This window comes from Camelus dromedarius, chromosome 3, assembly GCF_036321535.1.
Source record: "Camelus dromedarius isolate mCamDro1 chromosome 3, mCamDro1.pat, whole genome shotgun sequence".
NCBI lineage: Eukaryota > Metazoa > Chordata > Mammalia > Artiodactyla > Camelidae > Camelus > Camelus dromedarius.
Window position 1 is genome coordinate 102,982,501 of NC_087438.1, and position 14,800 is coordinate 102,997,300.

Genomic DNA, 14,800 nt, shown 5'->3' on the forward strand with positions numbered 1-14,800 from the left:
TGGGTCTGAACCCAGGCATGGATGGCCCCTTCCAGCCGCGGCACAGAAAGATGGGGTAGTGAGCTGCACACCTGGCTAGTGTGGATTAAACAGGCTTGCTGACGTGGATGGTGGCACAGAGGAGGGTCCGCTAAGTGCGAGATGCCTGTTCTCTACGCTGACCTGCGCACAGGCACCAGAGGACACCATTCGTGCACTTTTATTCGACCAACAGGTATTAAAGGCATGCTGTGTACTTGAGATAGAGCAGTGAGCAGAAAACCCTTGGGGTGCTCTTCTCCTTGGGGTGTGGGGGAGGAGACTGTATAACCAAGTAAATATGTGAGATATTTCAGATGGCGATAAAATCAGAGGGAAAAAAACATGGAAAAAAGGATTGGGAGACCTGGGGGTATAGTTTATACCAGAGGGAGTAGTCAAGGGTTCACCTGATAAAGGAGCATTGGAGCAGAAGCCTGAAGGAGATGAAGGCACCTCAGTGGCCTTGGGGGGAGGCTTTCCCAGCACAGGGAATGGCACGTGTCCTGGGGGTAGGGGGGTGGAGCCGCTGCAGTGAGCGGGGTGTGGGGGCCTCAGCGTGTGCTGACCAGTTCACATTGGTCCCTCGTTCTGTGTAACATCCTGAGATCGCTGAGCCTGCTATGCTGTGACAGAGGGTGCGAGTGCAGGGCCGCAGGCAGGGAGGGCAGTCGTAACCAGGGAGACAGCAGAGGCGGGGAGGTGGTCAGATTCTCGACGTATTTGAAAGAAGAGCCGAGTGGGCTTGTGGGTGGAGCAACTGTGAAGCGTGGAGAGGAAACAGGAGTCACGATGGCTCCTGGGTCTCTTGAGCAAGTGGGAGGATGGGGTCTGCACGTTCCTTTTGGGGTTTGATAACTTGGACATGTCTCCGCGGGGGGCGCTTGTCCCATAGACGTGGGTGTGGCTGGCACGGCCCTGGGGTTTGCGGGTCTCCCCTGTCTCTGTTTCCGTGAAATAGGAAGCAAGGCAATCAGCTGAGAGTGAGGAGTGGGGGGAATGGCTGGGGAACAGTGCAGGATTTTTGGAAGGCACCAACGGCTGCTTGACATTGTTGGATGTGAACTGTATTTTTTATTAAAAATTTTTTTAAGTTGAAGTATAGTTGTTTTATAATGTTGGTTTCTGGTGTACAGCAGTGTGATTCAGTCATAAGTACATATATACACACATGTTTTTTATTATAGGTTATTACAAAACATTGAATACAGTTCCCTGTGCTGTACAGTAGGACCTTGTTACCTCTTTTTTATAAAGTAGTTTGTATCTGCTAATCCCAAACTCCTAATTTATCCCTCCTTCCCTTTGCTTTCCTTTTTGGTAACCATAAGTTTGTTCTCTGTCTGTGAATCTGTTTTGTAAATAAGTTCATTAGTCACTTTTTTTTTCTAGAAATGAGACAAAAGGATGTGAATTTTAAATGAAATTGGTCAGCATATTTGGGTAACTTTCTAGCTACATTCAGCAACTCAGGTGCAGATGGCAAATAGGCAGATGGTTAAGGCTCAGAGAGTAGGAATAGGGTTCAGTTTCCAGTTCCTCCTGGACTTGCCGGTAGGCACTGGTAATTATACTAGGTAGAAATAGTGATTAGCCATGTGCTTTATGCATAAAGTCTCACTTCTCGTCTAAACTCATCTCACTGTGTCGCTATTGCCCTTCTCTTCACTTTAGCGGAGCGTGAAGTACAGGGTGACATCACACAGGAAAGAGAGCAGAGGGGCCACGAGCCTCGGGATCTGGGGCACGGCCTCTTGCCGTCTCTGGTCATCTGCCTCCCACTTGCTCCGCCTTATCGGCCTCACCTTACGTGGAGTCTCAGTCCTAGACAGGAGCTGTGATAATGAACTGAAGTGAGGCCCAGAGGGAGCTGGAATTGCGTGAAGGCAGAGGGACGTTATGAAAAGCACTGTTTGACTTTGGGTGGAGAGCAGGGGTTCAGTGGCCGCTGTCCTGCAGCCCAGGCCCCTCTCCTCCCTGAGCCCCAGGGTTCTTTTGGATGCTGAGCTCAGAGGCTCAGCTGTGGGCTTAGGACTGCATGAAGAAAGGAGGTCAGATTCATTCCATGTTGCATTAGATGTTTGGGGTATTTGAAAAGCTCTCTGAGTTATTTGGACAGTGTAAGTATTTCTAACTCTGCAAATTAATTACTTCCACGTTTATTCTCATTTTCCCAAACAGCGCTGGGCCCCATCAGGGTACCTGCTCAGTGCTACGGCGGCAGGGAAGCCCGGCGGCAGCGGGCTCCTGGCACTGGAGGCGGGAAGCGCGGAGCAAGGGTGAGGCATGTGCCCTGAGCGCGGGAACGAGGCTGTAGACTGTTTCTGTACGTTTCTGTACTTGTGTTCCTCTCCTGCCACAGTCTGGGCGTATTGGAAGTGGCTCGGATCTGCCTTGGAAGGAGACTTTTGTTTACAGGGCTACCTCCGCTTGTTGAAGATCTCCAATCAGCATTAAGAATTCTTGAACAAAGCCGAACAGAGGTAGTCCTAGCACAGAGAGAGGACTGAGTCTGTGCTAACAAATTCCTGTCAGGAGCCCGATAGTAAATACTTACACCTCGTGGACCACACAGCCTCAGTGTAACTGCCCCACTCTGCCCTTGGAGGGGGAAAGCAGCCACACTATGTGTACAGCTGAGTGGGAGCTGTGTGCCCGTAAAAATAAAAAAATGGGGACTAGGGTGTCAGGGTGTTTGAGTGCCTCTCTTAGCTTTTAAGAAAATCTTTCAAAAGGTGAAATACATAAGACAGAAAATTGAACCGAACTAATGTAGAAGTTAGTGAATTATTATAAAGGGAAATCCTTTAAAATGGTAAATGGGTTCTGTGCCAGCTTCCCAGAAGTCCCCTGAATGCCTGCTCTGAGTGAGTCCTTTTGCCCAAAGATAACCATGGTCCTTAATTTTATAATAACCATTTCCCTGTTTTTCTTAGTGGTGTGACCACTAAGTATGTATCTGAAACATTATAGTTCTGCTTGTTTGTGTATTTTAGAAAATTCCTTGTGTATTTTATGTAATTGGAATCATGAAGCAGATAGTTTTTGTGTGGTTTCTTTCAGTCAATCTCAGGTTGGGGAGAGAGAGAGTGCCCACCATCCCCCTGTCCTGCCCTGTCCGGGCTGGCTCTCCCCTGCCAGCCCTGGGCACTCACCTTTGGCATTTTTATCTTAAAGGAATATCACAGGTTAGTGATACATATGAAAATGTGTGCTTTGGAAGTGTGGGTCAGTTATTACAGGAGCTGCAGCACCAATAACTCATTTTATTAATAAACCTTAAGAGAGAAAAGTCTAGGAGACTCCTGGGCATATAGCCAGAAGGAAGCCTACTTCAAAAAGACACCTGCACCCCAGTGTTCACAGCAGCACTATTTACACTAGCCAAGACATGGAAACAGCCTCAACGTCCATCAACAAATGACTGGGTAAAGATGTGGTATGTTATACAATGGAATATGACTCAGCCATAAAAACCGACAACATAACACCATTTGCAGCTACACTGGAGAATGTCATTCTAAGTGAAGTAAGCCAGAAAGTGAAAGAAAAATACCATATGAAATCGCTCATAGGGAGTTCGAAATTTGTAGATACTGACAGGCATATGCAGAGTGGATAAACAAGATTATACTGTATAGCACAGGGAAATATATACAAGATCTTGTGGTAGCTCATGGTGAAAAAGAATGTGACAACGAATATATGTATGTTCATGTCTAACTGAAAAATTGTGCTGTACACTGGAAATTGACACATTGTAAACTGACCATAATTCAATAAAAGAAAATAGGAGCTAAAAGTGAAAATAAGAGAGAAAAGTCTAGGTGGATTCAAAGGGAAAACCTAGTCTGAGCCATTATTCTCTTCTCTGTAGCATCGAAGTCCTGAGAGGCTCCTAACCACTTCCAGTTAAAGGGCATCTGCAGGAAAAGATCCTCCTCGGTGGAGGCGTGTCACATACACGCTCTGTTATAAAGCACATGGAGTTTTCTGCGTCAGAGGAGAGAATAAGGCGAGATAACACGCGAACATCTAGAGAGCAGAGTAAGAGAGACCTTAAAACTCATCCTATGTGAGGCTTCTCTCTTCATGTTTCAAATACTCTTTCTCTTCTAGGTTCCTACTAGCTGGAGCACGGCCGTCCTGACACCGACTCTCCCTACGCAGTGGTCATCAAATCACGCGCTTGTGGAGGCCGAGTGCTGCGGAGTTACTAGACTACTCTGAGGCCTAGCGAGGTGAACGATTTTTTGTTCTTCTAGTAAATCTCTTAAGCTTTGTGGGCCAGATGATCTCTGTCATGATGACTCAGCCACTGTAGCATGAAGGCGGCCACAGACAATCTGTAAATGATCGGGTGGGGCTGGGTTTCAGTAAAACTTCTTTTACCAAGACAGATAGGGGTGCTGGATGTGGCCTACAAGTTGCCATTTGCCAACCCCTGGTTTATAGGTAGACTTGAAAATAGCTGATCATAAAATAGCTCAAGTCTACAGCCTCCTGCTTGCGATCAGTTAGGGATACATGAAAATCTGCAGGAATACCACTTGGCTCCCTGCCCAGGGAAGGCACTAGTCTTTCTACTGGACCAGTCCTCACAATCTTTTCCCACACTGTTCCAGGTGCAGTTTTTTTTTTAAACCAACTTTTGTATGGTATATTACGCTTACATATCATATCAAAGATGGTAAGTAAAATGCTTGATATATGCCATCTAAAACAGGTTAAATTTTTGTAACATTTCACTTCAGTACATGGGCTATGATACCTATTAGTGTTCCACAAAAAGGATTTCCAAGTCTACCACTAGCTAAACAGTTTGAGAACCAAGATCTTAAATGCTGATGATCCCACGTCACACCTAGCTAGCTTTGTTCTAAAAGCTTTTCCCTAACGTAAAAGTACTGATTGCTAACCAAGGCTCTCCAGCCGACACACTTCTGTCAGCGCCACGCCCATTCAGGTTCTAGTTCTAAGTGCTGCGACACCAGATGGATTGTCTTGTGCAGCTAGAGCAGGACACTCATGTTGGCTCTAGCCAACTGGGATGAAGATGAAGGGCTGTGAGTAGGAGCTTGGGGACAGTAAGACCCTAAATATACATGGGATGCAGCTTGAACCCCAGGGGTAGCCAAAGTACCTCACCCACATACCTGGGTCTTGAATCCTGGGCCCCAGACCCTGTTCTAGCACCCCTGGATCTCATTCAGTCATCTAAGTCCTCAACCTCCTCTTTGAAAACGAAGAGGCCAGGTAACAGACACCAGAATATTAGACTCACTAAGAATTGCTTCCAGGAATGAGGGAGTCAGAACCATTGATGACATAACGTCCGAGGAACTGAGGACCTCAGACAGGAGCAGCACTGCACTAACCCCACCTCGCCACACGAGGGCAGAAGTCCAGCCGCCCCATGAGTAGCCTCTGGAGCAGCAGATTTTTCAATCAGGAAGAGGACAAGTTCAATCAAGTTCAATCAGTTCTGTCCTTTGCTTCCTGGGTCCTTTTACGAGCCTTGTCATTACTCTGACTGCAGTTGTTTAACAAAGGATCACTCCATTGCTGCTTCGATCACTCCCCTTAGTATCTTGATTCCATCAATTCTCCATTTCCCTCCTTACCCACCTTTGATTCAGCAAAGATTCAGCAAACCATCATTCCAACCACTCCCTTACTACAGACCTTCAACAGACTTGCCTTTCTCCCTCCTTCCATTGTACTTATTTGGCAAAAACCCCATCACTGGTTATATCTAACTTTCTGAGACCAAGCAGGTGAATGTGGCTGGGGAAAAAAACACACATACAGCTTAGTCTCACTTCAGAGGACACCCAAGCAACCCGACAACACTGCCCTGGTCAGTTCCCTCTCAGATGCGTAGTTTACACTTCTGCTTCTCATGCAGCTGATGACCTTGCTTCTGATCTTACTGGTAAATAGAAGCACTAAGACGAAACCATCCCTATGTTCCTATCACAAAATTCACAAACTTACTGCATCTGTTTACTCTTCTCTCTTTCCTTTGATGGATGAACTTCCCGTCTCATCTAAGGCCATTTCTGCAATGGAATCTACTCCCTCAAAGAGCTGACTGCTTCCGTGAGCTCTCTCTCCTGGCTTGTTCCTATTAGCATAAAATGAGCTGTGATAACTTCCCGAATCCTGTATCCCATTCCAGAGACTGCCCATTGCTCTGTTCCCCCTCAGAACAGCATTCTTTGAGTTACCTGTACTCCTTATGCCGACATCCTCAATTTACAGTCTCTCTTGAACCCACTCCAATCAGACTCCTCCCACTTCACCTACATGTGGCCGTTAATTTCAGACGTCACTAACTCCAGTGGCCATTTCTCAGTCCTTTCTTACTAGACTTGGCAGTTGGTGGCTTCCTCTTTCCTTGAGACAGTTTCTCCACTTGCCTTCCAGGACACTCTTCTCTGTTTCCCTTCTACCTCATTGGCACTTTGCTTCCATCTCTCTTCCCAAATCCACTTCCTCTCCCTCCCCAGCCTGTAAACACTGGGCCTCAGGGCACGGTTCCTGCTCTTTTCTCTAGGCTGGATCTAGCCAGACTTGCACTGGGTGCCTACCTGCTATTTCTACATGTTCCATTGGCTCAAGATGTCTTTTACTCGCCTGCATTGTAAGCCTTTGCAGGCAGACGTTGACCTGGAACCCACAAAGGAAGGGCTCACTCTACCTCTGGGTGGAAGGTGCTTTGTACCTGGTAAGTCTCGATGGGGCGATTTTCCATATTGAGATCCCAAACTTTGACGGTCAGATAGTCTCTGGTCATGATATACCTCCCACTGTGGCTGAACTTCACGTCCGAAATTGAAGAGATAATTTCAGAGAAAAACGACCTGTTGCTTGGATCTTCCGGCTCTTCAAAAACTGCAGAACAAAAGCAAAGCAAAACACATTTAGTGCATCCTCACCAACTGGTGCTAGCACGTCTGGGCCAGCAAGAAAGCCGGCAGTCTACCTTGGAGTCGGGCTGGAATCTACAGCATGCAAGTTGCCAACAGGACTGTCAGCTCCTGGCAGGAGAAAAAGCGGTCACTGGCTTCTGTATTTTGTTTCTCAGAGAAGGACCGGCTCGGGACCTGGCCCGTCCGCAGACCCTTGACAGACTCCACGTCTCCGTACCTAACTCACTCCATGTCACGTTTCCCCTGAGTCCCTGGGTATCGCTGTCCATACATACCCAAACCCCTCAGTCACCTTAGATGCTTCAAAAAAAAGGTGTAAAAACATTTGTAAAGTATAATTCACATACTATAAAATGTACTCACCTAAATTTTATACTTGTGTTTTTTTTGTTTTTGTCTTTTTAAGTATAATCACATAATCATGTAGCCACTAACAAAGTCTAATTTAGGGCACTTTCATCACCTCTCGTCCCAAAAAGCCCCTGACAACTCCATGTCTATTAGCAATCACTCCCTATTCTCTATTCCTGCAGCCATAGGCACCCAGTAATCTATTATTTTATGGAACTGCCCATTCTAGAAATTTCACACAAATAGAATCATACAATATGTGGGGTTTGTTTGTTTGTTTTGGTGACTGGCTTCTTCTCCTTAGTGTAATGTTTACAAGGTTCATTCGTGTTGCGACATGATCAATTCCTTTTTGTGGCTGAATAATATTCCATGGTATGGATATACGACATTCTGTTTATCTATTCATCAGTTGGTGGACATTTGTTTCTACTTTTTGGCTATTATGAATAATGATGCTATGAATATTGATGTACACATTTTTATTTCTTGGACTGTGCTGTTCAGTAGTGGGGCTTTGCTACCAGACTGCCTTGGGCCTAAGGTAAGTCCACCGTTGACTAGCTGTGTGACTTTGGGCAAGTTACTTAGCTTTCCTGTGCCTCAGTCTCAGGGGGGTAAACTGTGGCTACAGTGTCTTTTGTTTATATTTGTCATTTGCTCTGATATCCAGGTTCTTAACTCTTTCAGTACATTCAACTGATTTCCACTTACAGGAATTCAAGGCACTTACAGGAATAAAAGACATTGAAGTTTATTGTAAGCTGCCTTAATTCATTTCTCTGACCTTGCTTCTGATCTTCTCCGGTTCAAACTGGATACCCAGAATACCTCTTGCTGTGTCCCATCTTTATGCTCTGCCTCATCGTTCCTCCTTCATTGTCTCAAATTCTGCTTGATTCTGCTGCCTCATCTCTTACCTCCTGTTTTAGCCTCTAATGCTCTTTCCTTTTCTTTGAAGCCCCATCAGACTCAGTCTGATCCATTCCTTGCACAGTTGCTCGGGTACCCGCACAATGAAACTGTAATGTCTCACACTGTTATTTAACAATCCATGCCTCAGTTTTATCTCACCTAGGATGGGAGCTTCCTGAGGGCAGGAGTGTTTTTTCTCATCTTTGTACTGAAACTAGTGCACATAAATGTTCAATAAATACTGCTTGATTAAAACCAAAGCAAGATGTTAAAATCTTTGCCTTCTGGGTGCTTGGCATCTATGACGTCGAGTTATATACACATTTATTTGCCTACATTTTAATTATTTTTGACCAATGGAGTATGCTTCCACTTGTGTTTCTACCACAATTTAGGCTGAACCAGCTACCAGCCTGCAGGTTCTTGAGTAACTCATCCCCCAAGGCTTCCTCTTCCCTGCCTGCTCAATGCACTCACCGAGTCCCTATCAAACCCTATGCTGAAAACCTAATATGATTTGTCTTTCAAACCTTGCTCAATTAAGCCACAAGCCAAACCAAAGTACTAATTTTCCCAGAATCATTTAAAAGAACAACAAAACCTGATCAGAATTGAATTTGAAAATTAAACCCCTTGAAATCGAAAAATATGAGCTCATTAGTCTCTGAGCCAGTGTCTCAGTCTGTGCCCTTACCTCTTGGTCTGGGGTCCAGCACTAATGAAGACCCCTGGACTCTGGTGTCTGCAGAGTTAACTAGGTTTTCACCTTAGTCTCTATTTGAGGTAATCTCATTAGGACTGGGGACTTAGAAACTCCAGGCATGCCCCATATAGATGTCCCCACAGAGAGTGAAATGGGGACCCTGAGGCTTGGTCCCCCCCTACCCAGTGCATCTGCAAGTACAGCTGGAGGTGGGAAGGGCTCTGCAAACTGCGCTTTGGAGGCAGTCATTTACCAGCTGCTCACGTTTTACTTACTGCTGCAGAAAGGGCATGTATACTGCTCGGCACACAGTAGGTCCTCAATAAATGTTAGTCCTTTTTTATCAAAAGAATGCATTGATTCTGTATCAGCCAATCCTATTTCTTTCATTAAGACTCTTAACAATTTGGGACTGAGGACTACAGAACCCCGGAGGCTCTTTAAGTGACATAAAAAGAATGTTTACAAGCTTCCACCTAGGAATCTGTTTTCGAGCTGTTCGGCATACTAGGAGGTCAGTGTAGCAACACTGTAAAGCCTTAAAATGACAGCCCCGCAGAGGACCTGAACAGACATTTCTCCAAAGATGACATACACACGGCCAATAGGGACATGAAAAGATGCTCACGATGGCTAATTATCAGAGAAAGGCAAATCAAAACTACAATGAAGTATCATCTCACACCACTCAGAATAGCCATCATTCAGAAGTCCACAAATGACAAATGCTGGAGAGGGTGTGGAGAAAAGGGAACTCTCCTACACTGCTGGTGGGAATGTAATTTAGTGCAGCCACTGTGGAAGACAAATGGAGATTCCTTAAAAAACCAGAAATAGACTTATGATCCAACAAACCTACTCCTGGCCATAAATCTGGAGAAAACTCTTAATTCCAAAGGATACATGCACCCCAATATTCATAGCAGCACTATATACAATAGCCAAGACTTGGAAGCAACCTGAATGTCCACGGACAGATGACTGGATAAAGCAGTTGTGGTATATTTCTACAACGGAATAACACTCAGCCATAAAAAAGAATAAAATAATGCCATTTGCAGCAACATGGGTGGACCTAGAGATTATCATACTAAGGGAAGTCAGTCAGACAGAGAACAACAAATATTTGATGTCACTTATACGTGAAATCTAAAAAATGACAGATGAGCTTATTGACAAAACAAACAGAAAACAAATCTATGGTTACCAAAGGGGAAAGGAGGGGGGGATTAATTACGAGTTTGGGATCTGCAGATACTAACTACTACATATAAAATAGATAAACAACAAGATCCTACTGTATAGAACAGGGAACTACATTCAGTATCTTGTAATAACCTGTAATGAAAAAAAGAATACGAAAAAGAACATATGTGCGTAACTGAATCACTGCTGTACACCAGAAACTAACACAACACTGTAAATCAACTATGCTTCAATTTAGAAAAAACTATCTTGTATTTGATGTTCTCCTTCATGGTCCCTTGGCGCACAGCTGTTCACATGAGACAGTTTAGATGACTGGCTAAATGAATAAGGCCCCAGAATCCTGGGTAAGAGTTGACATCACAAATAGGAGAGAGGAGGAGTGAAGAAAACTAGTAGACTTTAGAGAAACCTAAAGCTAACAAACCACATTCCTTACAAATGGGACAAAAGCAGAAAGGAGGCATGCAGTGTGCTGGCTGCGGAGTCTGGGGACAAGAGAAGAAAGAAAGGAGGGAAACCACAGGTAAAGGCTGATGCTGGGTGGGGAGCTCCTTCCTCTGGGCCTCACCCTGGACACCGCACAGGAACTCGTGTCCACAGTGGAGGGTCAGGGGGCACCCGAGGCCTCTGCAGCAGATCCTGCCGGCCTCCTCTCACTCCACAGTATGGGGACTAAGTGCACATGTGGTTCCAAACTCAGCAGGCCTGGGTGGAAACCCAGCTCTGTGGCTTGTAAATTATGAATCCTTAGACAAGTGGTTTAACCCCTTCCGAGCTTCACCATCCTTATCCATCCAATGGAGACGAGGCGTAGCTACCTAATTCTAGGGTGATGAGACCTTTCACGTCGAGCACGCAGCATAAGGCTTGTACCCAGTATAACGGGGGCAATGGCAATGCGGCAGTGGGCGCTGCTTAAGGCAAGCTTGGTATGAAATGAGTCCGAAGGCCTGATGTTTTTCTCCATTGAGGCCAGATCTTAAGAGCTACCAGTTGTTAAATCAATTTCTAGGTCTCCTGACTGGGCCATTAGACACACAGTAGCTTGTCTCTGGACTATCAGCTGAAATACACCTTCCTCGGTACAAACGCCTCTCATTTGGTGCTGAACAACGTGACCACCGCTCTGGCTCTGATGACTCAGGCGGATGAGAGGGAGAGTGAAGGCAACTGGGAAGGGGGAGGAAAAAGGAAGAGGCTCACATACACGCACCAGGCTTTAAATCGCTGACTTCTGCTGACATTTCTTCTCGCAGAAGCACACCTGGCATGCTTTCCTGTTTGGAGACATGGTTGACAATTTCCCTGTAATGGGGACACAACTGGCAGTATTCCTACAGAGTAAGGCAGATGGCAATTTTCCTTCAGAGACAGGCAGGCAACAGCTTTGCCCCTGGAGAGGAAAGGCTTGCGGATTGAGATGCAGCCAGTAACTGTTACTAAACGGAAGACACAGCCAATCATTTTGCCCGGTGAGAGAAAGGGCCAGCAACTTTCCCACGGAGGCTAAGCATGCTCGTGGACCAAGAACACTGGCCTTCACCCAGCTGGGGACCAGGAGAGAAGAAGTTTAAGATTTAATTAGTGCCTGCTGTACTTCCATGGGCCTAATAACACAGTCCCCAGGCACAGGCTGGAGACTGGAACTTAGACTGTATGAAGACTCAGAGCACTCTGAACTGGGACATAATGAAGCCCAGTGGCTTAACCTTTGCAACTTATTTTTCATACAGCCCGTCATGAATGCTACAAATAATTGTTCCACAGTGAACACTGTAGCGATGCAACACATAGCATGCTAGAGTAGGAGCAATTAATCTAGAAGACACTGCACTGGTCCCTGACTTTTAAAACTTTTTTCACACTCTTCTGCATGTATTATACTTCATAAATATCATGTCTTTTAATATATAATCATCAAAGTTAACATATAACATGTCAAAGAAATTTCTTAATCAAGACAAGAATTGTTTCCATTTTTGGACCAGAAATTCATGGGGGGGGGGGCAAAAATGATGAGACAGTCTGGTGTGCTGTGATCTGGGCTGGTCTAATCATGGAAGGCTTAATAACAAGCTGAACCCTGAATGGTCAGTAAGCTCCAGAAAGATCAGAGGCTGGCAAACTTCTCCAGTAAAGAGCCAGATAGGAAATATTTTTGGCTTTGGGGGCCGTTTGGTCCCGTTTGCAAGTCCTCAGTTCTGCCTGCGTAGCATGAAAGCAGCACAGACGACACGGAAACAGATGAGCGCGTGCTCCAGTCCAGCTCTGCTTACGGACGCTGAAACGTCAGTGTCAGCTCGTTTTTATGTGTCACGGAACAGCATGCTTTTTAAAATTTTTGTTCAACCATTAGAAAATGTAAAAACCTCATTCTTTGCTAGAGTTGTGCAAAACAGGCGGTAGGCCAGATTTGGCCTATAGGCTGTAGTCCGCTGACCCCTGATGGTGACGTCTGGGGGGCCTGGGGGGTGCTTCCTATGCTAGACAGGGGAATCAGCACGAATACAAGGCCTGAGGTCATAAATACATTTTCGGGGTGGGGGAGGATACAGCTTAAGTGGCAGAGCTGCATGCTTAGCATGCAGGCGGTTCCAGGTTCAATCCCCAGTACCTCCTCCAAAAATAAATAATTACCTACTCCTCCCAGACATTTAAAATAAATAAAGTTAAAAAAATAAAAAATATATATATTTTCGGGGGACAGTGGGGCCCCAGGACTGCAGCACAGAGAGCACATGTGGAAAGGCTGGAGGATGAGATGATCGCTTAGGGAGCCACAGAATCACTAAGGTGTGTCTCTAGGGCTGGTGCCGGAGATGTTCACAGACTTCAGAGTCAGACACATTTGGGCTAGAGCCCATGCCCCACCATTTACAGGCTGAACTGTCCGTCATTTTTTCACACTTTCTAAGACCCAGCTTCATTATCTGAAAAACGCAGATATCCAGTCCCCTTTTGCATGGTTGCAAGAATCCACCTAGTGCAGTGCCCAGCACACGACCAGAGGTCCACAAGCACCCGTGTCACACACTCTTCAGCCAGCGTGTGCTGGCTGCCCAGTAGGGCGAGGTGCTCTGCTAGGTGCTGGGTTTACAAGACTGAGCTGTACCGACAAGGCCCCACGCTCTTGGGCACTTCCTTCAATAAGGAGCGGGCCCACTTACTTACTTACCCATAGCTGGGTTTTTTTTTTTTTTCCCCTTAAAGGAAGAAAAGTTGCTCATTTCCACCCCTACCCCCCAAAGATGCCCACACTGTAATCCCCAGAACCTGTGAATATGTCACGTGGCGGAGGAGAACTGAGGTTACTGACTACCTGGCCTTAAAACGGGGAGATTCTGCTGGATTATCTGGTTGAGCCCAGCGTAATGACAAGGGTCCTTACAAGTGAAAGGAGGCAGGAGAGTCAGGGTCAGAGGGATGAGCTGTGAGAAGGATTCGACGGCCATTGCTGGCTTTGAAGACGGAGGAAAGGGGCCAGCAGCCAAGGAAGGTGGGCTGCCTCCAGAATCTGGAAAAGGTAATAAACAGACTGTCCCCGCCCCTGAGCTGCCACAAAAGAACCCAGCCCTGCAGACCCAGTGAGATGCATTTTAGACTTCTGACCTCCACAATTTTAAGATGCTAACTTCCCAGTGTTTTAGGCCATCAGGTTCACTCAGTGTGCTGTCACCTGTTACAGTAACAACGGGAAGTGAACACTCCTCCCTCCCCGTACTGTCCACAGAGGAGCGGACAGGGCTTAGGAGCTCTCCCTCGGGCCGCAGGGAAGCTGCTCTTATGTCTCTGGCGCTGGCGGTAGCTTGCTCTCCCTGGAGGTCCCTGAAAAGCCTGCTCCCCTCAGCAGCTACTCCTCTCCAGCTAGCCCGGGAGGCCGCCCTGAGCAGGCTGGGACAGGTTTGCCCCTTCCCAGGGAGCTGGTGACCCAACACAGCTCGGCCGCCCTCTCTCTCCTGGCATCCCACTGCTGCTGCTGCACCCATGGGCTGACACGGTCCAGAAAAACTGTAACACAGCAAATGCAGAGACAGAGCAAGCAGGCAGCTCACAGACCATCAAGATTTAGCAAGAGAACAGGAGACTGCACGTGGTCCTACTGTGTGCCGGATAACTCTCCCCAAAGCAACGCCACTTCCCTGCTCAGACTCCCGTGGTGACTCCCAACTACCAATAGCCACCCATCCCACCCACTGAGCCCGGCATTCAAGGCCCTTCACATTCAGCCTTAGATCAGCACTCCGATGTCACTCCCCACTTCTCTCCTGCTCAGATTCTTCACTGCAACCTGACTGGCCCACTTATCGTTCGCACCAGGGTCTGAGAATTCCTGCCTCCAGGGGCCAGTCAGGTAGTGAAACAAAAATAGCACACATGGGTACACAACAGGGAGGGGTAGCGAGTGTGGCAAACTAGGGTGTCCACACCCCGTTTCCGCTCAGCAGCAGGAATGTGGGTCCAGCACAGCCAGAGCGTCTCAAAGTCTAAATTTTTTTCTGAGGAGCACTGATGTTTCACTGTTAGCAACCAAGTATAGATTTTTAGTATGTAGTCAAACATAAGTCACCTGTGAGCCACACGGACTGTAGCACGTGACCTCTGGTTTACATGCTGTATGAATGGTGGCAGATGTTTCTGGAGCACTTTGCATGTGCTGGGGCCTGATCCC

General features: G+C 46.6%; 1 protein-coding gene across 9 annotated transcripts in view; it reads right to left on the reverse strand.

Annotated features, from left to right (window-relative positions):
- Positions 1 to 14,800, reverse strand: part of PPP2R2B (protein phosphatase 2 regulatory subunit Bbeta) — a 424,199-nt gene that overhangs the window by 3,039 nt on the left and 406,360 nt on the right. For all 9 annotated transcript variants that reach the window (XM_064484419.1, XM_010990345.3, XM_010990344.3 and 6 more), the window contains one exon: positions 6,746 to 6,915. In XM_064484419.1, coding sequence (XP_064340489.1) covers positions 6,746 to 6,915 — 170 coding nt within the window. The remainder of the gene's footprint in view (positions 1 to 6,745; positions 6,916 to 14,800) is intronic.